Source organism: Sus scrofa, chromosome 1, assembly GCF_054392235.1.
Source record: "Sus scrofa isolate SSC_HxYL_T2T_F1_AM1 chromosome 1, Sscrofa_HxYL_maternal_Yorkshire_Landrace_v2.0, whole genome shotgun sequence".
NCBI classification, from domain to species: Eukaryota; Metazoa; Chordata; class Mammalia; order Artiodactyla; family Suidae; genus Sus; species Sus scrofa.
Genome location: NC_139383.1, coordinates 138227631 through 138241312, shown reverse-complemented (window position 1 = coordinate 138241312; position 13682 = coordinate 138227631). Strand labels below are relative to the sequence as shown.

The 13682-nt window shown below is 39.8% G+C and overlaps 2 protein-coding genes across 3 annotated transcripts in view; one reads left to right on the top strand and one right to left on the bottom strand.

Moving 5' to 3' along the window:
• Positions 1–13682, top strand: part of CAPN3 (calpain 3) — a 135934-nt gene that overhangs the window by 70385 nt on the left and 51867 nt on the right. The window lies entirely within an intron of this gene.
• Positions 1–13682, bottom strand: part of ZNF106 (zinc finger protein 106) — a 62261-nt gene that overhangs the window by 13157 nt on the left and 35422 nt on the right. For both annotated transcript variants that reach the window (XM_005659708.4, XM_021097187.2), the window contains 8 exons: positions 10265–12448; positions 8583–9213; positions 7327–7396; positions 5074–5228; positions 4929–4989; positions 4130–4468; positions 1332–2109; positions 929–984 (listed from right to left, as the gene is read on the bottom strand). In XM_005659708.4, the coding sequence (XP_005659765.1) occupies positions 929–984; positions 1332–2109; positions 4130–4468; positions 4929–4989; positions 5074–5228; positions 7327–7396; positions 8583–9213; positions 10265–12448 (4274 nt within the window). The remainder of the gene's footprint in view (positions 1–928; positions 985–1331; positions 2110–4129; positions 4469–4928; positions 4990–5073; positions 5229–7326; positions 7397–8582; positions 9214–10264; positions 12449–13682) is intronic.

Here is a 13682-nt window from a genome sequence, read left to right as displayed (position 1 = left end):
GCTGGCAGGTCCAATTCAATCCCAACCCTGGGAACCTCCATATGCCATGGGTTTGGACATAAAAAGACAAAAAGACCAAAAAAAAAAAAAAAAAAAAAAACAAACTATATATATAGTTCCCTTGGTATTCAAGGGGGACTGGTTCTAGGATCCCCCACCCGCTCCCACATATCCAAATTCACAGATGTTCAAGTCTCTTATAAACAATGGCATAGTATTTGCATATAACCTACACACAGCCTCCTATTTACAACAGACCCTTGAACAACATGGTTTTTGAACTATACAGATATACTTACACACAAATTTTTTTTCCAACAAATGTGTATTACATGATCTGCAGTTAGTTGAATCCACAGAGGTGAAACCAAAGATACAGAAGGCCAACGATACTAATTAATTGAACAGATAAGAAAGATGGGAGTAAGAAACTTAAATGCCAGGATTTGAGGATTTAGGGATACCGTAACTGCTGGTCAAAGAAGAATGATTTGACCATCATTCTTGGTGATAAGCCCCAGTAACCACCCTCTATTCTATAAGCATATTTAAGTAGATTTGAACTCTAATTTTAATACTGACAAAACTTTTTTTTTCTGTCATTAATTTAAATAAAACGGAACAACCGGAGTTCCCGTCGTGGCGCAGTGGTTAACGAATCCGACTAGGAACCATGAGGTTGCGGGTTCGGTCCCTGCCCTTGCTCAGTGGGTTAACGATCCGGCGTTGCAGTGAGCTGTGGTGTAGGTCACAGACTCGGCTCGGATCCCGCGTTGCTGTGGCTCTAGTGTAGGCTGGAGACTACAGCTCCGATTAGACCCCTAGCCTGGGAACCTCCATATGCCGCAGGAGCGGCCCAAAGAAATAGCAAAAAGACAAAAAATAAATAAATAAATAAATAAATAAATAAAACGGAACAACCAAATACCTGAAGAGTTCTTTGATCCTTTCATGGAAGAGATCACAGTCTGAGTTTCTGCCACACTACAAAATAATAGCAAAAGTCTTCTTAGCATCTGTATGAACAGGACAGGGAGTAATACTTATACTTTCCCAACACGAAAGATTACTCTAACCGATTGACAAAATAGCAATATATGAGATCAGTTTTTCCATCTGTATGAAAGGCAATAAAAGTATAGTAAATATTTACAACACAAATGAGAAAGCAGAAAATCTCCATTGTTAGGGTTTAAGTCTTCCATATCCATAATCCCTACTGATTTTCTATATATGATTCTTTTAGAAATTCTGATTAATAACCAAAAGTCCATTTTTTTAAGACAAGAATGTTGAAAGCTGTTCCAACTGGACCAACACAATACCCTTACCTCACAGGGACGCCATCTTCATAGCGAGTGCCAATCTCACTGGTAGAGCTAACTTCATCACAACCAGAGCGAGAAGTTTCTAAGTTTCGCTCTGTGGGGTTCCAAATATCCTTTTTAGATGGGCTGTCTGGCTTCTCTTCTCCAGATTCAGAAGAATCAATGGCTACCACTTCTAACTGAGGATTAGGAATTTCTAGGACTTCCAGAGACGAATCACTATCTGGTTCATCCCTGACACTCTCCTGCTCTGGGCCAGTTCTGCTATCTTCCCAGGTAGAGGTTGTCACTTTCCCCCCTTTAGCGGACTTGGCAGTTTTTACTTTCCTTACAGGTTTAGCAGTAAATACATCCTGTTCAGTGTCACTGTTCTCAGGAACATGGGCAGCCCGTAGAGTTTTCTTCTTCCGAAGTTTCTTCTTTTTCTTGTTCCCCCTAGTTTCAGCTGATGTCAGAGTGGACTCTGCCTGGTGGTCTGGCTGGTCAGCTGGAGAGTGGGGCTCTTTCTCTAAAGGGGTTTCTGAAGCAAAGGATAATCTTGGAAAAGAACTGGTACAGGCTTCAGACCCACTGTTGCCTTTGGTTGGCTCTTCACCTTCTTTATTTATGCTAGGAAGACCAGCTGATTGGGAAGAGGGGGTGTTCCCTCTGTTTCTGATATTTCCTTGCTCCATGGAAAACTTCAGTTCTTGGCTAGGCTCATGGAATCTTTCTGTTAGCTCTGATAAGGACAATGCTGTAGTCATGACTGGATAAACTGGACAACTGTCACTGATCTCTCCTGAATTGAGAAGGAAAAAAAATTATTGCACCTTTTTTGTGTCTATTTATAGTCAGAAACTGCAATTATCACTGACTGAATTTCTACCAAATTATGACAGTTCAATATGTTAACTAAACCATGACTGTTAAAAGTTATCTCACCTCTGAGCGTCCCATAACGTACACAAATTTTTACTACAGTACTTATATACTTAGCCTTGCATTAATCTCGCAAATAACATGCATGTCTTATTCCTTACAAAAGCTCCTTTTATTGCCAGGGATTGTTTCTTTTGATCCTTTTGCTTTCTTGTTTGAAATGTCCACATATTTAACAATGTGTTGTATTCTTAGTAAACATTTACTTAAATATCTACTTAGCTGAATGCTTTCACCTTTATTCCTTATAAGTTTCATTGTGCATTTTACCTGTACATCATCCAATTTAGTTATATACTAGTAGTTTAAAAGTCTGCTAACTTAAAAATGTCTATTTTCAGAGTTCTTGCTGCGGTGCAGCAGGTTAAGGATCCAGCGTTGTCTCTGCAGTGGCGAGGAATCTGACCCCTATCCAGATGTAGTGGGTTAAGGATCCAGCATTGCTGCAGCTATGGCATAGGTTGCAGCTGCAGCATAGGTTGCAGCTGCAGCTTGGATTCAATCCCTGGCATGAGATTTGCCCTAAGTGGTGGGGGTGGAGTCTGTTTTCTTTCAGTTAGTTATTTCATGTCTAAGAATTTAAAATGATGAAATAATCACAGACATGTTCAAAGATATATATAACACTCAAAGAAAATTGTATAAATTATTGTATATCCAGATTATTTTGTAACTTCTGAAATATTATGCAACTAGTAAAATAATGTTTTAGATGGGTTCCTTTTATGACACCAGAAAAATGATGATAATTAAGTGGGAAAAAATGATTTGTCCTTTGTATAAAGTCTCCATGTAAACACATAACATTTATAATTTAGGAAAGACTGAAATATATAACAAAACTACATTTTTATAGTTTCACATTGTCAACAATGAACATCAATTACTTTTGTAATCAGAAAAGGAAATCTAATAAAAGTTATTTTTGAAAAAAAAAAACCACTAGTTTAAAAGAACACTAAATACTATCCGTATAAAAGTAACATAATTCAATGTGAAAGATAATATAAATTTGATATAGATATCAGTGATCAGTGTTGCAGCAGGTAGCAAAATCTAGGGTGATTCTTCAGACTTTTTTTTTTTTTTTTTTTGCTTAAAAAAAAAAAATCACACAATGTAAGTTTGTTTGCTTTTTATTTAATTTTCAATACAGCACCATTGTGGTTATGCAAACTGCAGATAAAGATTTTAAGTAGCTTAGAAGTTATACTAATATGGTAACCAGGTAAGAATTATTTTATGAAAAGAGTAAAAACCCTAGCTATTTCTTAAAACCACCCAAGTTCCTATTAGATGATTCCAAAACCCAAAGCCTTTCACCATGGTCACCTGCACGCTTAGGCCTTTATTAATCTTGGTCTGTACTTGAAATGATAAAGACAGTTAAGTGTTGAGAAACTCAGAGGATGTATCTTATCTATAAAATTGACTGAACAGCTTCAACAACGTTTATTTCCCCCCCACAAAAAAAAAAAAAAAAAAAAAAATCAGCACCAATCCTAATAAATGGAACCTGTCAGGTGCTAATCCAAAGTCAATTTAGTAATCTTACATTAGAGAAAATTAGAAAAAAGTTACTGATATTTAAATAATCCTCCTAAATAAGAAAACTTCAAGAAAAACTGTAATAACTTCAGGAGGTTTTCTGAGCCGCACCTACAGCATGCAGAAGTTCCTGGGCCAGGGCTGGAACCCACGCCACAGCAGTAACCAGAGCCACAGCAGTGACAACACCGGATCCTTAACCCACTGTGCCACCAGGTAACTCCAAGTAATAACTTTAGTTTTAATGGGCAAGTATGACATTACATCACTGATAGGAAATTGTCCAAGACCCACCATAGGGTTGCCCTTAACCTAGAGAAAAGTTTACATACTATTAGCTTGCAGTAATTCCTTGGACACATTGCAAGCAGAGCCTTGTGACACAGCATTAACATTCTCATCTTGTTCAGGAGACATGGGTTCTTGTTTAATCTGAACTGATGAGTCTGGAGCAGGAATACTGCCGTGGCCTTGGAAAGTAGATGCGATTACTTGGAGAGGGGCACCAGTGGACGATGGAGACACATGGGAAGATGGAGGCTCCAGGAAAACTGGGGAAAAAGGATTCGGCAGCAGTGGGGCATCAGCAGACGTTTGAGGTCTAACGTTCCTTTGTTCTCGAGTAAGGGTACAGGGAACCTGGTCTGGACGCTCAGAAGGTTCATAGGTTTCTAAAATGGCAAACACACATACGAATGCAAAAATGTTTGTCTGAAAATCAGCCATTCATTCCTGAACCAATTTGTATTTTTAAAGATTACAAGAGAATTTTAAAGACCCTCATAATTCTTCAAAATAGATTGTTATACAAGCTATACAACCACCAAGGATACCAACAGAACAGGCATTAGTATTCCCATTTTTCAGATTTTAAATGACATCCAGTGTCAAATCAGTACTAATGGAAGAGTCAAAATTTGAACCCAGGTCTTGGGATTCCTAACCCAAGACTCTTTCTCTAACATATCTCCATTACTAAGCACTTTGGGGCTGTATTATGTACAGAACTATGAAACCAAAGAGACATGAGAGAAATCATATTAACTTTTTCAGGACTATTTTAATTCCCCTCTACAGAGAACAAAAAATAACAAGTTACAGGGGGTCTGATCCATCAAATTCTCTGAATACCTTGTAGTCCCTGTAGAATCTGTATTCTATGGGTCCTCAGGGCACTCATCTCCATAGTTATCTAAAAATAAAGTTATTTTGTTAAGCATCTGAAATCCAACTTCAAGATGATCCAATTTTCATTAAACCTTCCATGTGCTGTTACCTGCTGCTTGAGCATAAGTAGCCTCTGAACTTCAACATAAGCGGTCTGAAGTGCTGCACGGGCTTGTAGAAGGTTGTTATCCAGGCACTGCAATGACTTGCTTAGCTCTTCCTCCCTTAAAGAAATATTCAGCAGCTGGTCAACCTGAGAACGTTCTGTCAAAAGAAACCATAAGGTTCAGTTTAATAATACAGCTCCTCAGAAGATGGGGCTACATTAATTATCTAGGATAAGCCTTTATTTTCTTTCCAGTAAGTCACTGGAAGGAGACTCATCAAATTTCACAAATCATGTAGTTAAGCCTGATGTGTCAGAGCTAGAAACCAAGCCTCACAGGTTCAAGTGTACTACCACATGGTACCATCTTACCAAATCACCATCTTTTACCATGACCCTTCCAAGCAAAATCTCTGCCCTAGGCAAATCAACTCTTGTAGGTTTCATTTCCAGTCTTCTTTCATCTGCTACCCTCTTTACTCAAGGCTTTTGCTTAGATTGGGCCCCAGACCTGAACTGCCTGCACTCTCTTCCCGATTCATATTTTTCTAGTCTGTTAATTTAAAATAGTTCTCTTTATTAGAGAAGACATCCTGAAGAAAATACAGTACATGCAGGAGATCCCTGAGTTCACTGTGGCTCAGCAGGTTGAGAAACTGACTAAAATACATGAGGATACGGGTTCACTCTCTGGCCTCGCTCAGTGGGTTAAGGATCTAGCACTGGCACAAGCTGCGGCATGGGTCACAGATGTGGCTTGGATCTGGTGTTGCTATGGTTGTGGCTTAGGGTGGCAGCTGCAGCTCTAATTTGACCCCTGGCCCAGGAACTTCCACATGCAGCAGGAGTGGCCCTAAAGAGAAGGGAAGAGAAGGGAAGAGAAGAGAAAGAAGGTAGGTAGGAAGGAAGAAGGAAAGAAAAAGGGAAAGGAAGGAAAGGAAAGGAGGAAAGAAATAGTTTATTCAAGTTAATTTTTATTTTTTTTAAGAGCCACACCAGGCTAGGGCTTGAATCAGAGCTGCAGCTTCCTGCCCACACCACAGCTCACAGCAATGCCAGTTCTTGAGCAAGGCCAGGGATTGAACCTGCATCCTCTTAGATACTAGTCAGATGCGTTTCTGCCGAGCCACGATGGAAACTCCCATTCAAGTTACTTTAAATAAAATGTTCTACCATGTCTATGCATTTGTCATCTTTGTCTCTTTCCCATTCAATATGCTAAGACCTTTCACCTAAAGTCCAGACCCATATATCCAAATGCCACCCTGATATTTCCAGGTAGGAGTCTCTAAAGTCCTTTAACCCAAGGGATCCAGAAGGTAACTCACCTTCTTCCTCTACCCTCAACCTGCAATTCTCATGGAGTTTCCTACCTCTACAAATAATGCCATCATCCTCACAATTGCCACAGCCATAAACTGGGGTCATCCTTGACTCCTACCTTAGCAATCACACCCAATCGCCCCAAGTTCACCCAATCTCTTCCTGCACTAGCCCTTACACTGAGGAAGGTTAGAGTCAGTGGAAAGCAAGAGTCGTAGAGCTTATCACTCAGGAAGTCACACTAATAATTTCTCTCCTTAACTCACATGAGAAAAGCAACCAAGACGCCTCAAAAATAGAAAGTGAGAGGGAGTTCCCATTGTGGCTCAATGGAAACGAATCTGGCTAGCATCTATGAGGACACAGGTTCAATCCCTGGCCTTGCTCAGAAGGTTAAGAATCTGGCATTGCCTTGAGCTGTGGTATAGGTCGAAGACTCAGCTTGGATCCCGTGTGGTTATGGCTGTGGAGTAGGCCAGCAGCTACAGCTCCATTTGGACCTCTGGCCTGGGAACCTCCATATGCCATGGGTGCAGTCCTAAAAAGACAAAACAAAAACAAAAACAAAACGAAAGTGAGAGAAATGGCTATAAATGACCAACAGAGACAAAATTTTTACTATATGTCCTATTCCTCTCCATCCCACCCAAAAGGCCTGGTGAGACATTCTGGCTTTATACTGAACTCAATTTGTCCAAAATATGTATTAACTTTAGCTTACAGGTCTAGGAGGCATCATGTATTTCTTCTCTAATTTCAGCTGGATATGGAAGAAAATCAAATTTTTTCTATGTCCTTAAGCAAGATAACAAAAATATGAAAAATAAATAAATAGGCGATCAGTGTTTGATAAACTACACTTGGTGTCAAGTTTTAAAAAGGCTGAATTGCTGTAAGAACAATTTCTTTTTGCCAGAATATTCTATACTCTACCTTTCTTTCCTTTAATTTTCCTTCTTTTGTTTTTTCTCTCAAGACTTGGGAGTTCAGGAGAAGACCCATCCTAAGAAGATAAAGAAAACTGAATATTAAACATGTAAAGGCCATTATTGGGGTTTATTTGGGTTTATTGGGAGGGAAGAATCAATTCTAAGATCATCATACATTATTCTTCATTACTGCTACCATCTCTAACAGGACAGTAGGGGTCTCATGCATATGGTATGAATTCAAATATTAGTTGAATGAATGGATCTGATTTAAAAAAAAAAATCCAAGGTAAATTACATTCCTGGCATCCTAGAGGTGGCAAAGCCCACAGGGCTTAGGCAAAGCATTTCACCTGGGTAAAAGCTAGTAATACATTACCTGATTTCATAATTTCTACATTAGAATTCAGCAAGAAGATCTTCAAAACAAAAAGCTCAACAGTCTCAGACTAGCCTCAAGGTAACAGCTTTGTCATAATCCAACAATGCCCACTACAGCATCTAGCTCAAAGAGGCAGAGAGGTGGGGAAGTTAAACCCAGGTTTAGAACCTATGCCTCTTACTTTGTTATACTGTCTTGGAATTAAAGGAAATGGCCCATTTTCTCACAGTGCCAAACTCCAGACCATAGTACCACCAGCAACTCTTTCTTTTTAGAAAGGGTTCCACAAAGAGTTAAGCGCAACATTAGAAACAGAGGCGCCAAAAGAGAAGTGTCAGTGAAGTAACGGACCGGGATGGGTAACTGAAGTACAAAAGATACCGAGTGACAGGGACTAAGACTATGCTCACACACACGTACTCTCATGGTATTAAAACCTCCTCGGGGATAAGCCTAGTAGTCCCGGGGGCTGACAAGCACACATGCCCAACCAATTCCACACTAGAGTTTCCTTCTTCAGTAGCAGTACAGAATGTATCATGAAAACAGATAAAGTTACAGCTGAAGATATGGCTTATTCCTTGGTCAGTTGATACAAAGAATCATTGGCTTAGAGACTAGTTTTAGAGATGACTTCATAGTTTCCTAGTACTGTACATTCCTATTCTATTACACCTAACTTAGTAGAGCTACTCAGTGAAAGAATCCAGGAGGATAAAAATATGAAAGTAAGAATAAGAACCTCAGAAATCTTCTATTCTGGAATAGGGAGAAGCACATCCCCAGATATCCAAGAAAGATTAAACAGTTAAGTCTTTCTTATTATGGCCAAGTCACCACATAAAATGTTCTACAAACAGCACAAGAATCATACTTACCCCAGTGGCTCTTCGTTTTTTTCTAATGCTCTGGCCATCATTTTGTTCAGCACCAGAGGTACAGCTACTATCTGTGGCTGCATCTGCCAAACTGGAGATTGCAAGGGCTGAGGATGCACTTGATGACAAAGAGTTTCCTTCTCCATTACTCTCCTGGGCATTGTGATTTTCTGAAGGTGATGTGGAGCTCTCCTGGCTGTGCAGGTCTTTCGCCAAATGCATCAAAGGAATCGTACGGTCAGATGATAACTGGGCACTATGTCGCCTTTGAGTAGCATCATATTCAGCCCTTTCATCTATTCTTAGGGAGGCAGCCAGAGGTGTGACTTCCTGCTTAAGGACCATGGTTGTTTTCTGACTCTGTGTAGACCTCAATGAGTTATCTGGTGAAAAAATCTGCTGGGGCTCATTTTCTTTGCCAGTACTTTCCTCACTGAAGAAGCTATACACAGAAGCCCTATCCATGATCACACTACTCTCCGAAAGGCTTCGTTTCCTTGCCAACCCAGGGGATGAAGAAATGGAAATATCTTCCCACTGGAATCCTTCTAGATTGGACAGATCAGGCTCCCCATCCAAATCCAAGTCTTCTTGTTCATTTTGAACCAGAGGCACCATTTCTATGCCAAACCTCAAGAAATAAAAAGAAAAAAAAATCATAAATCAGACATAGTTGGGAAAGGGGGAAACCACTTAATGTGCCCAATTCTGTTTGGCACTGAGGTTACAAATACAAACAAATAACATGGTTTCTGCCCTCAAGGAACAGTTTAGTAGGAGTTCCAAACATAAAGTATGTAATGCTATTATAAGTATTATAATGTAATGAGTTCTAAATTAAATATTTTTTGTGTACAACTATATACAAAGGGGGGAGTAAAACTGAAGATTTAATGTGGAGTTCTAAATCAACGATAATAAATGTGTAAGTTTTAACAGCAAATAGAAGACAAACAATAATGTTTAGTGAGCATTCACAAGCAGGAGACACCATGCTAAGAACTTTATAATCTCAAGGATACAAGTTATGGGAATAGAAAAGGGGGCATAATAATTATGTTATTTCAACAAGGATAGAAATTTAAGCCTGGATGGCTATACAACTGTAACACAGCAGGATGATTTTCAAGTAGCAAACCTATGGTAAAGGCTGCTTTACCATTCAGAAAAGTTTAGTGCCTCAACAAAAGATGAATAGCCAAACTACTACATAAGTACTTCAGAGAAAGTATTTTGTGATTATGAATATAATGTCCAGAGTAAATACAGAAAGATAAGCATCTACATGTTCTAAGTAAAATGCAATGGAAACACTTACACCTAAAAGTCGTACCACTGATTAAGATCTACAAATAGATACAGATTTACAGACATACTTTTTTATGCTGCGACTTTATGGCCCCATCACCAAAATGCCGGATTTCTGATGGTTTTTTCCTATGTCCCCACCTCATTTCTCAGAAGCAGGTATGCTTCTTTTTAACCTCAAGTCCTTGCTAGGAAACACTTTATTTCATTTGTTACAGAGTAGGAGTCACTCTTGGATATTTAAACCAGACATCTACAACGTATATTTTTTGCAAACATTTAATTAAATTTAACAAGTAGAATTCTCTTGACCAGAGTCAAAGGGCAAGTTTAAAAGAAAAAAAGAGAAATGGAAACTGAAAAGAAGCACACACCTGGGTAAGCCTTTGCCTAGTTCTTGCTTTTTCTTGGTTACTTGCTGAATGACCTGTTCCCAGTTGACATTTCTCCGAGATGCATTTAGAATCTGCCGAAGGGTTGGCTTGAGTCCAGATTCCTTCTCTGTCTCACTCTTTCGATGACCACTGATATTGCGAATGCGGCGAGCACTATTGAGGTTTGGCTCAGGAAGGTGTGCTCCAGTTTTGCTCTTTAAGCTAATGTGCCGGGTTAGATCTCTCTGGAGTGAGGCAGGAAAGCCAAGCTTACTTAGTTCAGGCAGGAGGGGACCTGAGGGCTGACCTACATCGCTTTTTTGAAGCTCGGCATCCAGGCTGGTACTCTCGAAGCCTTCTGTTTCATAAGATACATGAGGTTTAACAGGGTCATCAACCTGTGCCTCTGCTAGAGAGGTTTTCAAATCTAGCAGTAAGCCAGAGTGTGGGCTGGTTATAGATGTCATTTCCAACTCAGATTCTTTCTGGTCAACTGTTGAGTTACATGGAGAGGTGGATGGTCTTCTAGATGTTTTCAGGTTTTGGTCATCCCCCCTTTTCTCATCAGCAGCATGAGTACTGCAGGATAAAACTTCTGTAGTTACAGAATCCAAGGTTCCAATTTTTGTTCCATGCTTTTCTGTGTCAGATATCTCTCCATCGCTTTCATCTTCTGATGCGTGTACTTGAAACTCAATCTTCAAAGATCCTTTTTCAGACTCTTCTACATTCCTACTTGCTTTTGCATAATTCCTGGTGCTTTTAGAAGTGCTAAGAAGTGGATTCTGCAATGATTCGTGACACTGTAGCACCTCTTTGGCTTTTTGTAATGTATCACTTAAATTTTCATCAGGATCTCTTTGGATTCCTGATGTACTTTTATTCCCTTTTAAAACACGAGGACAAGAACCCTGCGATTTGGATATTGAAGAAGAACCCTGATTTTCTTCCACAATGGGTTTGTCCAGGGGATTTGAATGTTCTCCAGGAAAGGAAGAATTTGTTTTGGTGGTTTTGGAGGCATTCTTTGAATCTTGTTTTTGAGAAATTGATTTAGTGGCTGGAATTGGAAGGAGTGGGGATTTTAATGATGGTGTTTTATTTGATTTATGTTCTTGTTCAGGTTTTTCTGTAATGGGACTTTCCCTCACCACCTCATAGGAAGCAGTGCAGCTGGAAGTGGCTTTGCGACTAAGAGACCCGGTATGTTTTTTTTTGTGTGTTTTCAGCATTGAGGGATTATTTGTTTCATCAACTTGGGGGTCTTTTGTTCCTCCAGTTATGAGGCTAAAATCAAAGAGAGGCTTCTCTATCACTTCTGACTTGTTACCAGTGACTTCTTTCATTCCTGATTGTAAATCCAAAGTCTTCTGGGAAGGGTAAGGAGTCCAGCGATGGAGCTTTTCCCTTGCTACACTGCCATTCTTCCCACCAATTTTGGAAGCTGTATTATCTGTTTGTTTAGTGGTTTGGCTTTCCAGCTGCTCAAAACTGAAGTCAAGTAAGCCTTCTGAAGGAAACCTATCACTTGTAAATCCTTCAGAAGGACCTCTGTATGTGGCAACTGTACCAACCTTGTCATTTTCTTGCCGCTGCCAACTGTATCTCCCTTGACTGTATTTGCCTGACTTAGATTTCTTATTCCATAACATAGTCATGTCCTCCATTTGACAGTTAGAATTTCTGTTTCTGCTTGGTTGAAATTTGTCTCCGGGGCCACTGTAATTCCAACTATTTGCACTACGTCCATTGGATTTCCAGTTTCCGTTACTGCTGTTCATATGCCAACTGGAAAAGCCACCTGTTCCTTCAGAATGCCAACTGGAATTCCTTCCTGCACCATTATGATTCCAATCTACCATTCCACTACTCGAATGCCAACCACCTCCAGAATTACTATGGTTGTGAAACCAGGTTGAGGAGCTTCCTGCAACACCCTTATGCCACCCGGAACATCCTCTTGGTCCACCACTATTCCTCAAAGAATGTGGGAAGCTGTTTTTTCTAGTATTATTAAAGCCATCTTTCTCCCATTTCCAGTCCCGCTGAGGAGGTCCACGGTGATGCCACGATGGCTGACTGAAGTTCTCTCTGTCTTGGTAAGGGACTCGGTCTTCTCGTCTCCTTTGGGGTCGCCTGTCATCAGAGTTTATTTCTTGGCTGCTATTGGAAGGTTCATCTTGTCTGAAAGAAAAACAGTCTTTCATTAGTGATTTAAAGGCGTTCTTATGGTCCCTTTAAAGGCATAACCCGCCAAATTTACCCTTCTGCTTCTCTCCTCTGTTACTTAGAATATGTAATAGAGTCTATTTTTATTTGAAATAGTGGTAACTTTCATATCTTTAAATGATATAAACTTATATTTCACAACTTACTGATTTAGAAATTAATATCTTATGTCTCCTATCACCCAAGAAATATTTAAAACTTGACACATTTATACTATCCTCCCTCTCCTGCTTCTGTTTTTCTTGGCATATTCTGGGATTTTGTTCCTATCATGCAATTCTTATTTTGATATTATACAACTTTCTGAAAATAAGAACAAGTACATTTTGTAGCTATGGCTAGCTATCACAGTTAACACAATTTTTAATTTCAGGTGGTCTTAATACCATGATTCCTTCAGTAGTTAGTTCCTTCTGAAAAACCCAGTTTCTTAAACTATTTTAAATGGTAAGATTTTACTTTGGAAAATCACTTTCATTAATACTTTATCAAGTACACATTCAATGACTGTTAGTAATAGAAGAACTTTTAAGCGTAGTTTCTGTTCCTGAAGAGCTTACAGCCTTAGCTACGGAAATAAGACCACAAACAAGAGTAAAATAGCACTTGTCAGTAAGTAGCACCCATAATAAGTGCTATAAGGAGCTCCATGAGCTACAAGTTTTTATAAAGAAGTCACAGATAGGAGTTCCTGTCATAGCGCAGTGGTTAACGAATTCAACTAGGAACCATGAGGTTGCGGGTTCCATCCATGGCCTTGCTCAGTGGGTTAAGGAGCCAGCGTTGCTGTGAGCTGTGGTGTAAGTCTCAGACGCAGCTCGGATCCCACGTTGCTGTGGCTCTGGCTACAGCTCTGATTCGACCCCTAGCCTGGGAACCTCCATATGCCACGGGAAGCAGCCCTAGAAAAGACAAAAAAAAAAAAAAAAAAAAAAAAAAAAGTCACAGATATATGAACTATTCATATTAGACAAGGAGCCCACAGAAATGTGAACGAATTTAAGCAAATAACACAAGAATAAGTGCAAAAACTTTTGTGTGTGTGTGTGTCCTTCTAGGGACGCACCTGTGGCATATGGAGGTTCCCAGGCTAGGGGTCGAATCAGAGCTGTAGCCGCCAGCCTACACCACAGCCACAGCAACGCCAGATCCAAGCCACATCATGGCAATGCCACTGCTCACTGAGTGA